General features: G+C 34.5%; 1 protein-coding gene across 1 annotated transcript in view; it reads left to right on the top strand.

Moving 5' to 3' along the window:
* LOC129059822 (T-box transcription factor TBX1-like) overlaps positions 1-16880 on the top strand; it is a 470801-nt gene that overhangs the window by 403816 nt on the left and 50105 nt on the right. Inside the window, exon 3 of the mRNA XM_054557101.2 lies at positions 15790-15884. Within this exon, the coding sequence (XP_054413076.1) occupies positions 15790-15868 (79 nt within the window). The 3' untranslated portion in view covers positions 15869-15884. The remainder of the gene's footprint in view (positions 1-15789; positions 15885-16880) is intronic.

The following is a 16880-nucleotide window of genomic DNA, read 5'->3' as shown; positions in this document are numbered from 1 at the left end:
GAACTCAGTATATATGTTGAGGAAAAAAAAGAATACAAATAAAATCTACATGTAAAATAAGGATTAACTATTATACTTCGAAATAAACTATTCACTAGGAAAATCGGTCTTGTAAATATGCTGCTTACATTTGGATTATAACTGTTGACAAAACTTTATTGACATTACACATTATAGACTGTAAAACTGTCCCATAAGCAGTTTTATTTGACAGTTGTGTTTTGCCTTACTTTAATTGGATATACAATTTTCTTTGCGTTTTGCAGTTGAGAACTCTTCAAGGACAAATACTAAACCCTGTGGGGGAAGAAAAAAATAACAGATTGCCAGATAGACTAAAAAACAATTTAGCACTCAGCAAGAAAAGAAGCAAGAACCCAAGTTGAAACATCCCATGTAGACAATGTCACCACAACACTTCCAGATAAAAAAGAAGAAAAGCACCCCTATGCATCTCAATTAGAGAATCAAGGTGAACCACATCATTTTCCTTGAAGCACTGCCAAATATTTGACATAAACTTCAATTAGGTTTCAAGCTATCAATTACAAAAGAAATTTTCTTTTAGAAAAATAATCCAGGAAGAAGTTTGCTTAATGTTTTTCTTATAAACCTCGTTTTGTTTAATTGATCTGAGGAACTGTCTGCCCATTACTCAAGGTATGTCAGTTTCTTTCTCCTGTGGTGTGATCCAAAGAAAACTTCATATATATTTGCACACACACAAGCACACATATGCACATATATATGTGTGTATGTACATATATGCATATACGTGTGCATAGATGCACACAAACATACACACAGGCAATACACAGCCAATTCATTTGATTAAAAAAATCAAAGACCGGTTAGAGTAGGAGGATTGAGTATTGGTATGCTTTGTAAAGATTCTTCTTTAATTCTTCTTTAATGCATATAATTCTGCTCACTTCCTTAAATATCTTCTATTACCCAGAGCTACATTTAATTCCAAAGTGTGTATTAGCATTTTTTCTCTCTTAAAGCTTAACATACAAATCTAATTATATTGAAAAATAAGAAATTGCCCTGTTTTTATGCTTAAGAGTTCAAGAAATCACCAATTGTTGAGGCAGGTTTTCTCCCATGTAAAAAGTGAAATATCCACTTAGGTAATTGTAGTCACTTACTTTTCATTAATTATGTCAAAGTGTTAGCAATCCCTTCATTTCCCAGGAGGTACACAATGTGGAAAAATTGTTTTATCGATTTATTTTTATTTCAAGATTGTCCAATACCATACCAATGCCTAATCTACTGCTGTTATTAAATCAAGTAAACAAATAAGTAAAAATAAAAACCAACATAAAGAGCTCTAAATTTAGAAAGGGTGGCAAAGATAGCCATTGTAACTGCCAAAAACTATTTTATATAATTATTTAGCTATTTCTATAATTTGAATAATTTCAGTGGTAGTCACTTATTGTTCTTGCTGTTGGGTCAAGAGGTCAAGAAGATAATTTCCATATCAGTAACAGAGGAATTTTATAAAATAAAAGGAAAGTATTATTTTGACACAACCAGAAAACTAAGATTATATGAATTTATTTCACTGGTACATTTGAAATGACATTCCTCTATTTAAAAAATAATATTCACTTATGAAGCCACTTGTTATGCATCTTTTAGATACTTAGCCTAAGGCAACAGGGTCACAAAGATGACTATACGTAGTACTTCATTATAGTGTGGACTTTGAAACCATTGCATGGATTTACTTAGCAGCACTACTTCTTACCACATATCAGGTGTGTGAGTTACTCAGACGTGCTTTGCTTTAGTTTCTTCATCTGGAAAACAAAGACTATCAGAGTGCCTTCCTTTCTGGATTCCTGTAAAGTATAAATAAAATTTCATAATAGGGTCCTACATTATTTGAAATAATGCATTAAGCACACATTAAAGATTAGCTGTTATTTCTACTATTGTAACATGTATAATTTGTCAGGATATTTAGGCACATTATTTGTTACACTACCATGTGACATACACCATGTAGAAATATTTACAGTGTTTCAAGAACAACTACTTGCTTCCAGATAATTAAAGGCATGTTTTAGAGAGAAGGTGACTTTTGGCTAAGGGAATCATCTAATTTACCATCCAGGCCACCACAATAGAGAGTGAAAGGGCATGCTATTAATGATTACTCTGAAACAATGGACATAAACCGGTACTGACCCAGGGAAGCCCATATATATGATAACTTTACTGTTACCTGGTTTAAGCATTCAAATTTGACAGATGGAAAAGGAAGAGGAGAGGTGGGATCAGGGATAGCTGAATACATAATCTAAGGATGCTGAAATAGATGGAATTTATAAGGTATAGCAAATAATTTAGTATGGCTGACACGTGGAAGTATGGATATGGAGAACTGAAAGAATAAAGGTGGGGATTGTCCTTTCAGCCCTGAAATAGCACTTTATTGTACATATAATGAATAAACATTGAGTTAGTTTAATCACGGGCGTGACATTATCAAATTTGCATTTAGAAAGATAATTCTAGCTGTTTTGCATGTTAGAATGTTGAAAACCTACATGGAGAAAGTTGACTATAGTAGTCCAGACAAGAAATGATGAAGATGTCAATTAATCAAGGGTCTGTAAGAATGAAAAGAAAGTGTGGGATTGAGAGTCATTTTGAAAATTGATTTAATAAGATTCGTTGCGCTATTTGATGTGCAAAAATTAAAGAAAAGGAAAAAAATAAAACTAACCCAAGTTCTAGCTTGGCTGAGTAAATGAGTGGTGATTAAGATGAGGAATACACGACCCACCCTAATGCCTTCATTTTAATCACCTCTTTAAAGCCCCTACCTCCAAATACAGCCACACTGTGAGAAACTGAGGGTTAGGAATTCAGCAAGTGAGTCTTGAGGAGATATTAAACAAACCCACAACACAGATAAAGTATGCGCTTTGGGGATTTCCAAGCCAGAGGCTCCTGTGAAAAAGGTAAACTGAAGCAGGTATTGTGCAGCAAAAGGAAATAGAATTACAAACTGAACGTATGTGGGTGAGGCAAGGCAGGGTGGGGCAAGGCCTTTGGGTAGGCTGATCACAGGGCTTTTCAACAATAAATCAATGGGAATGTGTTTGTTGCTCCCAGGACCCTGGCACCTTGACTCCGGGACTATAGCATGTCAGCAAATACAAGCAAAGCCCGACACTCTGATTTGCATTTATGCCAATCTAAACTACTCGGTGTTTAGTTTGATTTTTTGAGTGCAGGTTCATTCAAGGACCAGGTTCCCTTGTGCTCAGGGTGAAGTAGAACCAGAAAACATTGTTATCCATTCCCAGAAGTTTTGGAAGAGCCTTGGTAGAAAAGCGGAAGCTGCTTTGACAGTGAAAATATTTGATTCCTATCAGTTTTTGGTCAGGAGCAGATAGCCACCTAGACCAACCCGAGGAGAAGGCTCAGAGAATAGATATACCCCGAGCAATGTGATCAATGTCCTTGAACCTTCATTTTTCATCTGAAAACAGAGACATAAATGCCTGGCTCACAGATTTAAATGTTATGCATTGATAGCATTTATCAATATAACATTTATTTAAATAAGTAGGTGCTCAATAGGTGTTGGTCTTCTAACTTGTCTATATCCCATCCCCATTCTAAGGTCTTCAGAATTGAAGGAGAGATGTTGTATCACCGTTAGAAGGCTGCTTTGGGAAATTCTGCAGCAGGGAGGAGGGATTGTCAACTCCTACACCATGACCACCAAGTTCCTCCCCTTGGTTGAGTCCCTAAATCTCTCTGAACCTCAGGTTCCTCCAAGTATAATGCAGACTTCACAGAGCTGTTGTAAAGATTAGGTGAGGTCAATTGATATTGCTTAAAAGACCTGGTCCATAGAAGATGCCCAATAAACATTACTGCTTTCCCCCTCATCCTGCTGCCTGAAAAAATATTACACCTGTGAGACTGACTCTGAGGATCAGTGTGGGCAGGGGATTGTGTATATAAACTATTTAATGAGTACCAAATACAAAAGTCGAGCCCGGTAAAATATCAGGCCTTGCCCCAGAAGGGCAAATACCACATGATCTCACTGATATGTAAATCTTAAGTCAAACTCAGAAGCAGAGAGTAGAATGATGGTTATCAAGGGCTGGAGGAGGGAGGGACTGGGGAGATGTTGGTCAAATGATACAAAGGTTTAGTTAGGTGGAATAAGTTCAGAAAATCAATTGTACAATATATCAATTATAGTTAATAGCAATATAACATATACTTGAAAATTGCTGAGAGTAGTGTAAGTGTTCTACCACTAAAAAAGTGTGGTAATAGATGTTAATTACCTTAATTTAGTCATTTCACAATATGTACATATATAAAAATATGTTGTATGCCATAAGTATATATAATTATTATTTGTGAATTTAAAAAATAAAAATAATTTCCAAAATAAAAAAAAAGATGAGGAATACAGAGTAGGAACAGGTTGGGAGAAGAATGTAATAAACTATACCTTAAACACAATTTATGTGTTTGAGATGTTGCTAGAGAAAGTGTCAGGAGATGCCACGTATGCAACTGTACGTTATTGAATGAACACCATGGGTTATTTGAAATAAAAGAAGATTTATGACACTGTCTTTATGCTATGTTGAAACAACAGATTAGGAATGTATTCTACATTACTTGCCCTCAATAAATATCCTTTAAACAATAACTGTCAATTGCTGGTATAAGGTATTTTTTTTCCTGTGAGAAAAGAATGGAAGTTTTTAACAAAAATTATCTTTAAAATGCCACTTGGCATAGACTCATATTCTAGTAAATAGCTTACTTTCCTTCCATAAACAGAGAGCAAAAAATGAATAAATATTTGTTAAATTGAATTCAATAGGTCTTGATAGAAATAAATGTTCAAACTAAGGAGAGAACAACCGGGCAGAATAAGAAGGGATAATGTGAAAGAATCCATTTCTTTTCTTTTTCTGTATTCTAAGCCTATGCTGGATGACGTCTGTGGGAGCCAGGAAGGGTATGATGACAGATAGCACCACCTATGTACTCAGCAATTGCTGCTCATACCAGGTCCACCAGGTGGTCACAGAAAATGTACAGAGCAGAACACACCAAGAAATTCCAAATGCATTGGTCCTTTCTCTCTTGGACTTGCAAAGTGTCTGGAAGAAGCAAGTTGTTTTCTTCCAACCCAAGTTTCTTGGCTCTCAGCTCTAGGCAAAGTATCACAAGATATAAATTGCTTTGGAGTATCTGATACTATGTATTCATTAAGGCAGATACTTGGCATTTTAAAATTATAGTTTGAAGTACTGCATATACTTTGAAATTTTACTCTATTTCTCTCAAATATTTAATTCTCTTTCATTAACTTAATTGATCCATTGAAATATTTAAATATTAATCTAATTACCTTAAGGTAGATATTGATTTAAAAATCAAAAAGAGGTACAGTTTATCCACGTAGAGAGTGAGGTCATTTTTGTTTTGCTAAAGAGTTCTGACCCAGTGAATTTTTTTAAATAACATACTAATGGCCTCTGTCCATGTGTGATGTCTGCTTACTTACTTTTCTGCTGACCCACTGGTTTCTGGTCCTGAGAACCACAGATGCTAATGCTGACCCCTTGAGAACAATTTTACTTCCTGCCAATGATAACATAGATAGGCAAGTGGCCCCATGTCCCCCTACCCATGATGTTCTCCCTGGAGGATCATTTCCAGAGACAGAGACTATAAATTATTGCCAAATGCTTGCCAAATGCTTGGAAATACATATGTCTATTTTTAAAAGTTGGCTACATTATTTCAATTCTGCTCTTCTACTCTTAATTAGCATTAGCAATCAGTGTTCTCTCTTTGCTCTCCAGAAGACAATGTCCTTCTTTCCAATACAAAGTCTGGGCACAAAAGCATGTACATCTGTCACATCCAAGTCATATTAAAATGATGTAGGAAAGTCTAAGACTGGCAGAGAGCTGTAATTGGAACAGAATGCTAGTATCCCAAGCTGGGATTGATGCTGGCCACTGACCCAAAATTGCTTCAATTCTCCTTTAACTTTGGCTGCTGGTTAAGAGTACACTTTTCTTCTGTGATATGTAAAATAGAGCAATTAATAGGATGAAAGTCTGAAGATGCCCAGATAAATCCTTCTTGAAGCCTGGAAAGCATAGACAAGATAAAGAAACAAGAAGAACTTTTCTCTGTTGTGAAATTCCAGTCATCATGTAGGTGTAAAAATGAAACAAGTTCATATTTAGATAATTTTTTGGCTTTAAGCACAGCAAAATTCCACTACTTTATTTATTTTATTTCATTTCTTTCTTTTACAACGTTTAGGAGGAAAAGAAGGTATTTGAAAACTTTTTTTTTTGAAAAAACGTAAGTACTCTCATATTTCTTTTGAAAAGTGTTGAGGCTACAGAAAAGCAAATAATTTTCAAATAGCATTAATCTTTTAAAAAACTGTTATTATGAACCCTAACATATACACTGAACTTGCACATATGTGGTTATGCATGTATACCTCATCCCAAAATGAAAACAACAACAAAAAACATGTGGATTCAAATACTTGCTGACAGTTGTTATTCTTAGACCTTTAAATTGCTTCCAGTTTAAAATGATAAAACGGCCGGGCGCGGTGACTCATGCCTGTAATCCCAGTACTTTGGGAGGCCGAGGCGGGCGGATCACAAGGTCAGGAGATCGAGACCATCCTAGCTAACACGGTGAAACCCAGTCTCTACTAAAAATACAAAAAATTAGCCGGATGTGGTGGCGGGTGCCTGTAGTCCCAGCTACTCTAGAGGCTGAGACAGGAGAATGGTGTGAATCTTGTAGGCGGAGCTTGCAGTGAGCCTAGGTTGTGCCGCTGCACTCCAGTGTGGGCAACAGAGCGAGACTCTGTCTCAAAGAAATAAATAAATAAATAAAACAACATGATCTTTATTTGTATTTAATCAGCCAATATCACGCAATAATGGGTTTGAATCATCAGGTTTTAACTGTCCATTAATTCCTTTTATTCTGAATTGGATAGGCCAAAGCTTATGCTTTTTCTAATGAAGAATAAGATAGTTCACTGGAAATCATCAAAAAGAATAAAGATTTCAAATCACTTTTTTGTGATGTCATTTTTACTCTGTTGAAAAACTACAGTTTTGGAAAGTAGAAAACAGAAATTTCTGATGATCTTCCTGTTTTCACTCACATTTAATTTTTCCTTTTTCTTTTTGGAAGCTAGTGAAAATATGAGTTTATTTGAACAATTTGGTCTAGTAGGAAGCAGGTGGGATTCTACTGGTACAATAAACATAATATTTAGGAGAAATTACCTGACTGAATCGATAGGAATAATTAATTTGTGTATATATGTGTGCACTAATGTATTTGTGTCTAGGAACACCTGTGTTCATATGTATACATAGCAGTAATAACACCAATGTCAGTGTAACATCCATGTGTCACTGTATTCATGCTACCATTAGTACTGAGAAGAAAACACATCTACAGATTTAATCTATAAACTGATTTGCAAAGATTGTCTACATCTTCATTTTGGAAACTTTTTCTCTTATGAATTATGACTAATGTCCTAGCATCAGAACAGTCAGAAATAATCTAAAGTCTAATTTACTTATTTTTCTTCATTGTTTTAGCAGACAAATGTGATTTCCAATCATATGTGAAAGTTGTTCTGGAGAGCCATACTAATGTACTATTATCATTAAATAAAATTGATGCCCAGGAAGATTAGCCATGTTTATATTGGGATCTGCAACTCAACATGTAAATGAATGTGTAGCCTAGGATCAGAATAACTCCTCTAAATGATTTAAATCTATATATTAGCTGAAGAAGGAAAAAAGGTGTATTTCTGGCTAATGAAATTGCTTGAAGTTTACTCTAAAATCCACATGGCGTTTATTCAAAAAACCCTTTCCAGAAAGTTATGAGGTTTCAAAGGTGCCATTGGGAAATTGTAATTTCTCAGAGTGCAAATACATTTTAGGAGAGGATACTAATTGGTCAGTATGAATTCTGGTAATAGTGTATGCTGGATCAAATGTCTGCATTCCCAGCCACTTACTAACGTCAACTCTAATCAACAGTCTCAGGGCTGTTTAATTTTTTACCATTGCAATCATCAAGGCTTCCCTCTTTCCTCTCGTTTATTTACATTAATAATGGAACCTTCGTTGCTATGCTCAGAGTGAAATATTCTTCTCAGAAACAGTTTATGGAGCCAAACTCCTTTTCAGTGTCAAGCAGAGCTCAAGTCATTGACTCATTGTTTTTGTTTTTCCAGATAATATCAAACATGTGTCCCAGATAATATATAGTGAGCCTGCTCAGAAAAAAAAAATCTGACTGCATTTAGTGTGCAAAGTTTGATATCAGATGCCAGAAAGTACGTATTTTCATGTTGGGCAGTTGTTGGGTATTTGGGCCTAAAAATGATGGGAAGAAAAGATAACTTATTCACTGTCTACGTATTCTTCCAACCATAACTCCAAGGGATATTTTTATATTTATAGTACAATGGAATCTAATTATTAAGTAAAAAGAGTAAGCCATTCAATAAAATAGGTTCTTTGGCAGAATTATTGTGCCAAAAAAGTGAGTGACAATGAAGCAATATAATTTCTAATCATTAGTGATTGATCTTGTTGTACATCTCCAAGTCACTCTTTGCCATTTTTCATTTAAGTCTATTTACTCAACTGTCACATTCTGAGATAAAATGATGTCATTTTATCATTTGCATAAGGATGTTATAGGGAATATACCATAGATATGCAAAAAGGAAGTGAAAATTGTGTAACTAGTAAATTGGAGAAATTTTAGATGTTAAATTTTAATCATTTAGAGAAAAGCACATCTCTGCCATAAAATATCTGAATATTTCTTATATCTTGATTCAATTAGGTTATTCAGACAAACCTTCATTATATGATAGAGCTCTCATTTACATTTGAGACCTGAGGCAAAATTAATTTTTCTTTCAGATGGTATATAATAAAATCCTTCTAGTGTTGTCTTTCTGTAAGTCCCTTTAGAAAAATGATCCTGGGAGAATTTCAAATTTCTTAAAATACTTGATGGAATAGATGAAACCAAACCCTGAAGAATTAAAGATAGTCAGTTAGCACACATGTCAGTATTAAATAGCCCCAAGAAATTAAAGATCAAATGTTGAATTTGACAGATATGAATTTCTTAGAAGTGTGGAGAAAACCTGAAAACACTTGTATTGCTTTTCATTGGAAAGTTATGAAATGAAACTTTAAAAAACTACCTTAATCATTTCTCTCTATATGTAATATAGTAAGAGAAGAGATATGGAAATTGCTATAGGCGAATCTTTCTGCTTTTGACTAAGGAGAAAAGTATGTCAACTGGGTCAGAATTAAATAGTTAATGTATTCAAAAAACAAAATAAAAATCTGAAGTGTCTACATAAAATCTTTGACCTAATTTTTAAATCACAGAAATATGGGATTAATATATAGGTAAGTAAAAGGCATTTGAAATCTGAGTATCTTTAATGTAAAGAACTAATTGTGCACTCATTAGGGCAATAAAAGTGATCAACCTTACAAATGCATTGTGTTCTAGATAATAGTAACACCATTGGAAAGCAAAAGAGCTCTGATAGATTTTATCTAGTCTAGATGGTACAACCTAAGCACAAAAATAATTGATAACTTAAAGCTCAGAGTTCATGTGGCAACCCAAAGCAGAGAAAATGTTCAGGGAAAATGTTCAGTGAAAACAATTTTTCAATCAATATTTAGGTTGTAATTCTCAGTTTCAGATCAGGTAAGGGTTGTGAGTCCCATGGATTCTAATGGGGTAGATTGTTTTCTAATACACATTAGCATGTCCATGCAACACTGCTGTAGGATTACTGCTTTGGCACTGAGCAATTCACTCATAAAGGTTGCAGCATTATCCTGGGCAGTCAAAGCTACTTGAAACAGGTATATATTTTATACAAGTTTGCACCAGATAATTGTGGGAGGTTGTCCTTTGATCTACAATCTAGGCAGTAGTGTCTCTTAGCAGGCCTCGTGATTAGGTAAGGTATCTAGGAACACCAATTTAAGTTTTCATCCAGAGGGCTGAGAAAAAAATTGTTATGTAGAGACTGACACAAGAAGGATCAATGACTGTGATGGCAACAGATACAGTAAATATGTAAGTCTTGTGGAAATAAATGGAACATTCATCAGAGCTACCAGATGCTGAATTGAGAATGGTGTAATTGCGTGTAATATAATAGAATTCAGCTATCCTGCTGTAGGTCCAGGAAGACTTTATACATAAAGTAAACTATCAATATTAACAATACCAACAGACTGTAAAATATTTGTATTCCCAGCAAATAGCTTAGAGCCCAGCATACTGCATGTCAACTGGAACCATTTTTAAGTGAATGAATTAATGAATGAAGGAAGGAAATAAAAAAGAAATAAATTTGTATAAAAATATATTTTGTTCACAGAATCATAAATAAGAAGAAAATGCAGGGTAATTATACCTGACTGGGAAAAATTTTCATCCTATTAATTTAATACCACTTCATAATTCTTAATATGTGTGAACTATTTTCCTCCATCTGACATGTTTGCCATTAGTTGAAAACTATGGGTTAGATGCCTGAAAATGTTCTGAATTAGCATGCAGATAAAATATGTGTTTTAGATTAAAACTATGTATCAAATTAATATGTATCATCCACCAACAATTATATTTGATTAGTCATCCCACATAAGAAATATCTGGGAATTGAATAAAGCAGAGCACTTTGTTGTGTGATTCTCTCATTCAGCTCAATTAAATATAATTTCTACTTTGTGGCAGTAAGTAAATAGTAGGATAGGATCAATAGTGATTCCTTAAAAGAATACGTTCCAGAAGCTTTCAGTGTCAGAGCACTTTGATACTAAAATAGAATTCTGAGGTGAATTTAAATGGAGATGTATAATCATTACTAAGAATTTTAGCTACAAAATGCTCTTATAGAACAACAAAACAAGTAAATATGTTGGAAAATTTGCAATTGTGTTACCTTTTTACAGTGCTTTGAAGCAAGGTTTTTATTTTGGTAACATTTATGATCATCTAAAGTACATGGTTAGATAGTTCAATCTAAAATGGATAGTGAAATCTCTAAACTTTATTTGAATTATAAATTTGAATTCTAAGTTGAATTCAAAATAAGGGATCTGTCTGGGAGTGGTGGCTCACGCCTGTAATCCTAGCACTTTGGGAGGCCAAAGTGGGCAGATCACGAGGTCAGGAGATCAAGAGCATCCTGGCCAACATAGTCAAAACCCTTCTCTACTAAAAATAGAAAAATTACCTGGGTGTGGTGGTGCATGCCTGTAGTCCCAGCTACTTGGGAGGCTGAGGCGGGAGAATCGCTTGAACAAGGGAGTCAGAGGTTGCAGTGAGCCGAGATCATGCCACAGAGAGAGACTCCATCTCAAAAAAAAAAAAAAAAAAAAAAAAAAAAAACAGGGATCCAGATTCATACGTGGTTAGCTTTTATCAGTAAGTTTACTGCAATTAATTGTAATCAAATAGGGGGCTTTAGAATTTGATATAATCAAGGGGGGAAAATACCTATAGATACCACCAAAAACTGTCTCAGGACATTTTAAAGAATAGGATTAAAGGATATATTTTCTATTTGAATATTCTTTAATGAACACCTTCAGAAAATAAATGAAAGATCTGAATTTAAATTCTAAGTCAAATAGCAATATAAGAATGTTCCTTACTTTATTAAAAAAGCAACATCTGGCCCTTGGTGTAAGTGGAAAATGGCATAAGTATCCATTTCTATTCAAGCTTAGGAAAAGTATGAGAAGCATGTTACTGAGCATGGAGGAATTGCAAATCAATTTACACAACTGTTTCCCTTCTGTTTCCTGTCCTCGGGTACTCCATGGACCTCTAGAAGATGATAAAAGTCATATTATGATAGAATTGACAAGTGTAGGTAACTCATTGGCTACAGGGGGCAAGAAGAAAGAGGAATGGAATCAGAGCTCTGATATTTTGATTAAGGGTTAGTGGATATGTGTGGGTAGGGAGGTGAGTGGGAGTAGTGTGAAGGCACACTATTTATAAAAATAGAGGTTGGAGGAAAAAGATGTGAATTTGAAGTGAATGAAGTAGCATTTGAAAATTTGGCACTAGGGCTCAGAATAGAAACAGGAGTTAAATATATAAATTTACAAGGAAATTATCCACATAGCAATGGTAAGTAAAGCTATGATTTTTGGATAAGATTTTTAGATAAAGGGGAGATTTTAAAAGGAAGATAAAATTGGCATGACATTATATGTTTGAGGAAACTTACATTTAGAACATTTTAAACTACAGGGAAAGCAGAGATATATAAGTAGGAAAAAGCAGTTAATAACTGAAGAAAATCAAGGAGAAGCCAATGGATGATCTGTTTGAAGGGTAAAATTCAAGTAACAGAGTGGGTAAACAACAAACACTGAGGGGATGGATCAAGAGGAGATAGACAATGAAGATGAAAAAATAGGGGTATCAGCCATGAAGCAAAATGCTGAAGGAGACAGAAAGGGAATAATCCCTGGTGTGAGTAGAGGACCATTGACTGATAATGGATTATAGCAGATGCAGATTAATAGATAAGGGGAAAACGTGAGGTGGAAAGAGAAGTTGAAGACACTCTGTTTTCTCCTTAATGAGGATCTAGAATAGAACAGGTTTGGAAAAGTGATATGAAAAGAAGAGCAGCAGTAAGGGAGAGATGCAGGAAGCTTCTAAAGAAAGTCAAAGTGCTTATAAATGTGGTGGGAATTGGCCTCAGTTCACATAAGTTTCTTGAAGATTAGGCAGACTGGGGGCAGGACCAATAAACATGACATTAGTGTGATGAGAGCACAGAGGCCCAAGGGAAGGAAAATCCTAGTAAAACAGTTACAAAAATGGTATCAAAAGTAAAGCCTAAAAGAGAAGCAAGGACAGCAGAGGGAGATTTTCAGTCTCCAAGGCCATGGTAGCAGTTCAACGTTGGAATAGGCCCTGGTTTCTGGCACTCTTTCCTTCATTTATTAAGTATTGATACATACACTAAGTAGTTTCATTTTAATGCATTAAAAGTATGTTGGCGGTTCTTTGGCTATGATCTTATTCTACCTGGTGAAGGGAAATGTTGAGTTCTCCAAAGAGCCCCTTTAACTTTTTCTTCTTTTCTTTGTCTTTATTAATATGTGGATGTAACTGAAAAGAAACTAAGACAGAGAAAATGACGTCAAACACTGTTTCTCAGTTTATAGTGAAGACAAAAAAAATCATGAAACAGCACAATACTATTATTCTTGGAGTGGAAGTCTAACTTTCTGCTAAAGATACTCATGTTTTCTGAGCTGATAGAATTTTCTAATTTTTAGAAGTAATTTCATTCATACATCTAAAATTGAAGTTGTCTTAAAGCGCCTGAAGGGAAAAAAATAGGAAGTATTTTTTGTTGTTGTTTTTCCCCTGACAGACTATTTCACTTTTATTGGCTTCATGATTTGGGGAATATTTGATAACAAGGCAAAACTCAAAGGGGTGAACTTTATTACTCTCATTTATTTTGCTCCAGGGTCAAAGAGAGTTGAACCATTTATCTCTGTAGTGTCCTTCTACACACACTCATACCATGGGCATAGACTCATGGGCCTATGTAAGAAGATTGACACTGCTGAGGAAAAAGTTTGCTTAACACTATATCTAACAAATTATTGACCCATAGCCCATTATTAATTGGTATAACAAATGATTAACAGACTGATTTAGTAGAAGGTAGTTAAAAACTGTAAAGCACTCGGAAAATAGTCATTAAAATTAATTTTACAAATCACTTAATCCTTGCGCAAGGAAAAAAAATCACTTTTAAAACTGGAAGACTTTAAAACTTTTTGTACATTGGAAAACAAAGGTCAGAGAATATAAGCCTTTGACTGCTAACAAATTATAACTAGAATACAAATCTTGTTTCCCACAATAAGCTTCTTTCTATAATCCTTGAAAAGTAGTGATAATTCTAAAGTAATAATAATAAAGAACATTGTCAAGTTAATTATCTGTGAACTATCTTAATGAAGTCAAAACCCACAATAAGAGTAATCTTTATCCAAACTAGTAAGAGTATCCAATATCATTTAGTTTTTCTTTTTGTTATTTCTGTTCTTGTTAACAGCATGATTTTTAGTGTTCTCAAAGTCTATCGGTTTGACTTACTTTATTCTCACTTTTGTACAGTATATGATAGATTGAATTTTGTTCTTTATTTTCTATAACTATTAGGTAAAATCTAAGCTAAATTTCCCCAAAAAGGGATATTAGTTAGTTAACTTACCAGTTATGACCAAACTAATATTATTTTCCAAGTTGTTAAAATTTTTACTGGAAATAGGGAAATTTCTAATTATCAATATTAATGAAGCATATATATATATAGTCTTCATTTACATATATATAAAATCATCTAGTCATCAATATTACAAATAGATGGGATCTTAGAATTTCTTTACCAAACATTCTTTAATTTTTGCAGTTATAAAAATTGAAGAGTTTAAATCGTTTCCTAGTCTAACCAGACTGGTACCACATTTGGGATTAGAACTCAAGCCATATAATTCTTCCATTAAAGTTTCTTAAAAAGCATATATACCCAAACTTGAAAGCCCTTTGACTTACTGTAATCTGTATTTTACCTACTTACATATGACTCTTTGAACATTTTGTTCCATTATCTGTCTTTTATAGGGGATGAGAATAAGCCCTTAGAAAACTACTATAATGTTCTGGACTGAGCTTAGCACTTTGCTTACAGTTAGGATTTTTAAACTGTTGAAATAGTCTCTGATACCCTTTTATTCCATTTTCCAGGCATAGAGACAGAGGCTCAGATTACTAAACATGACCCAAATAATGTGGATAGTAATATGGCACAGAAGTTCCCACCAGATTGTTTCCACTTCAAAGCACATTCTTTTGTTCCCCTCTGATGAAATAACTTCTTCCATCTCCTCTATAATCTCCTTCATTGTAATTGTTTATTATGTAATATTTCCTGGCCCTAATGTTTTCAACCATGAGCATCTTCTTTGATTCACTAAATATGCCTACTAGATAAACCTATGATCAATATTTTTGGGCACTTTTATTATTTTTTTGAGGAGTATATGTATTTTGCTCTGCTTCCCAGTGGCACAAACACCTCATTAGAAAAGATGTTCAAATTTTACTCTTCATTTATTGAAAAAACATCTTGCATAGCAGTACTATAGTGATACTGTTATTAAAATCTAATCCTAGATAATGTATGAGAATTAAACCAAAAGCCCTGAGAACTTGTCCTCACTACTGGGTGACAAACCAATTATTAGACAGAGATTATTCTGAGATGAACCTGTAGCTCATTCTTAAGGAAAATCAGCTAAATATTACATTATGGCAATTTAGTATTTTTAAAACATTTAAGATGATATTTTATGGGATTTTCGTTCATGAGGCATTCTCAAATACTACTTCCTAAATATTGAGAAATCCATTTAACAGATAAATTAACAAGTAAATGAGGTGCATGTTTGTAGTCAAAACAAGTACAAATTGCTCAAAACAAAAATTTAAAGGCTTTGAGTATTTTACTTGTTGTTTACTCAACAGTCTAATGAGGTGATGGTTTCAGATCAATTAAATGGTGCTGCAGGGGAAAATAGATATTTCTTCTTTTCATCTTAGATTTATGGCTGAGGCTTCTATGACAACGGACAGATTTACTAGAGGAAAGCACACACCAAACAGCAGCCTTCAGAAATGAAGACTCAAAGACACAGGTAAACTTGTGTATTTTTGTACTAAGTCTGATGAAGAAGTGGATAATTGTTAAGAAGTATGATTGGAGGACAGAGGGTAGAGTCTATTAATAATAAACTTGGAGGAGCTTAAAGCCGGGCGCGGTGGCTTATGCCTATAATCCGAGCACTTTGGGAGGCCAAGGCAGGTGGATCACGAGGTCAAGAGATGGAGACCATCCTAGCCAACATGGTGAAACCCCGTCTCTACTAAAAATACAAAAATTAGCTGGGCCTGGTGGCGCGTGCCTGCAGTCCCAGCTACCCAGGAGGCTGAGGCAGGAGAATCACTTGAACCCAGGAGGGAGAGGTTGTGGTGACCCAAGATCATGCCATTGCACTCCAGCCTGGGCAACAAGAGCAAAACTCTATCTAAAAAAAAAAAAAAAGTCCTGTTTGTTGTCTTTTCTTCTCTGTGTCCCTGTGTTTTCAGAGAAAAGTACGTTCCTTTCCTCCAGGTACAGGTTGAGTACCTGTCACATGACCTGCCTGTTTTAGGAAAGGTCAAAAGATTCTTCTGTAGGTTTTATGGCCTGTTTTAGGAGAGAATAAGAAATGATCAGAAAATGACCTTCCTGCTTCTGCTGTTTTCACAAATGCTAAGTAGCCATATTTTGAAGTGGTGTCCTAACCCATCAGTGCCTAAACCTACATATCAGCTGCATGTTATCAAAGGAATTACTGACAAACAATAAAAATAAATTATTTCAAAGATGATATCAGGGTTGTGGTAGGGTGAATTCTCTACATACTGATTTAACATTGTTTCTAATGAACTGATAAAAGGAAGTTGTCATTTAATTGCAGTTAATCAGTTTTTAAGAGATTAACTTAAGATAGATACTATTAGATTGATTTAAGGGGTCTCTTTCCTACTATTTTCTACTTTTGGTAGGTAGCATCAAGCATGCTCTCTCTCTCTCTCTCTCTCTCTCTCTCTATCTCTCTTTCTCTCAGATATTATCCTTTTCCCATCCA

Source organism: Pongo abelii, chromosome 5 (assembly GCF_028885655.2).
Source record: "Pongo abelii isolate AG06213 chromosome 5, NHGRI_mPonAbe1-v2.0_pri, whole genome shotgun sequence".
Taxonomy (NCBI): domain Eukaryota; kingdom Metazoa; phylum Chordata; class Mammalia; order Primates; family Hominidae; genus Pongo; species Pongo abelii.
Note: the sequence above shows the minus strand (reverse complement) of the source record. Positions and strands in the feature narration are given on the sequence as shown.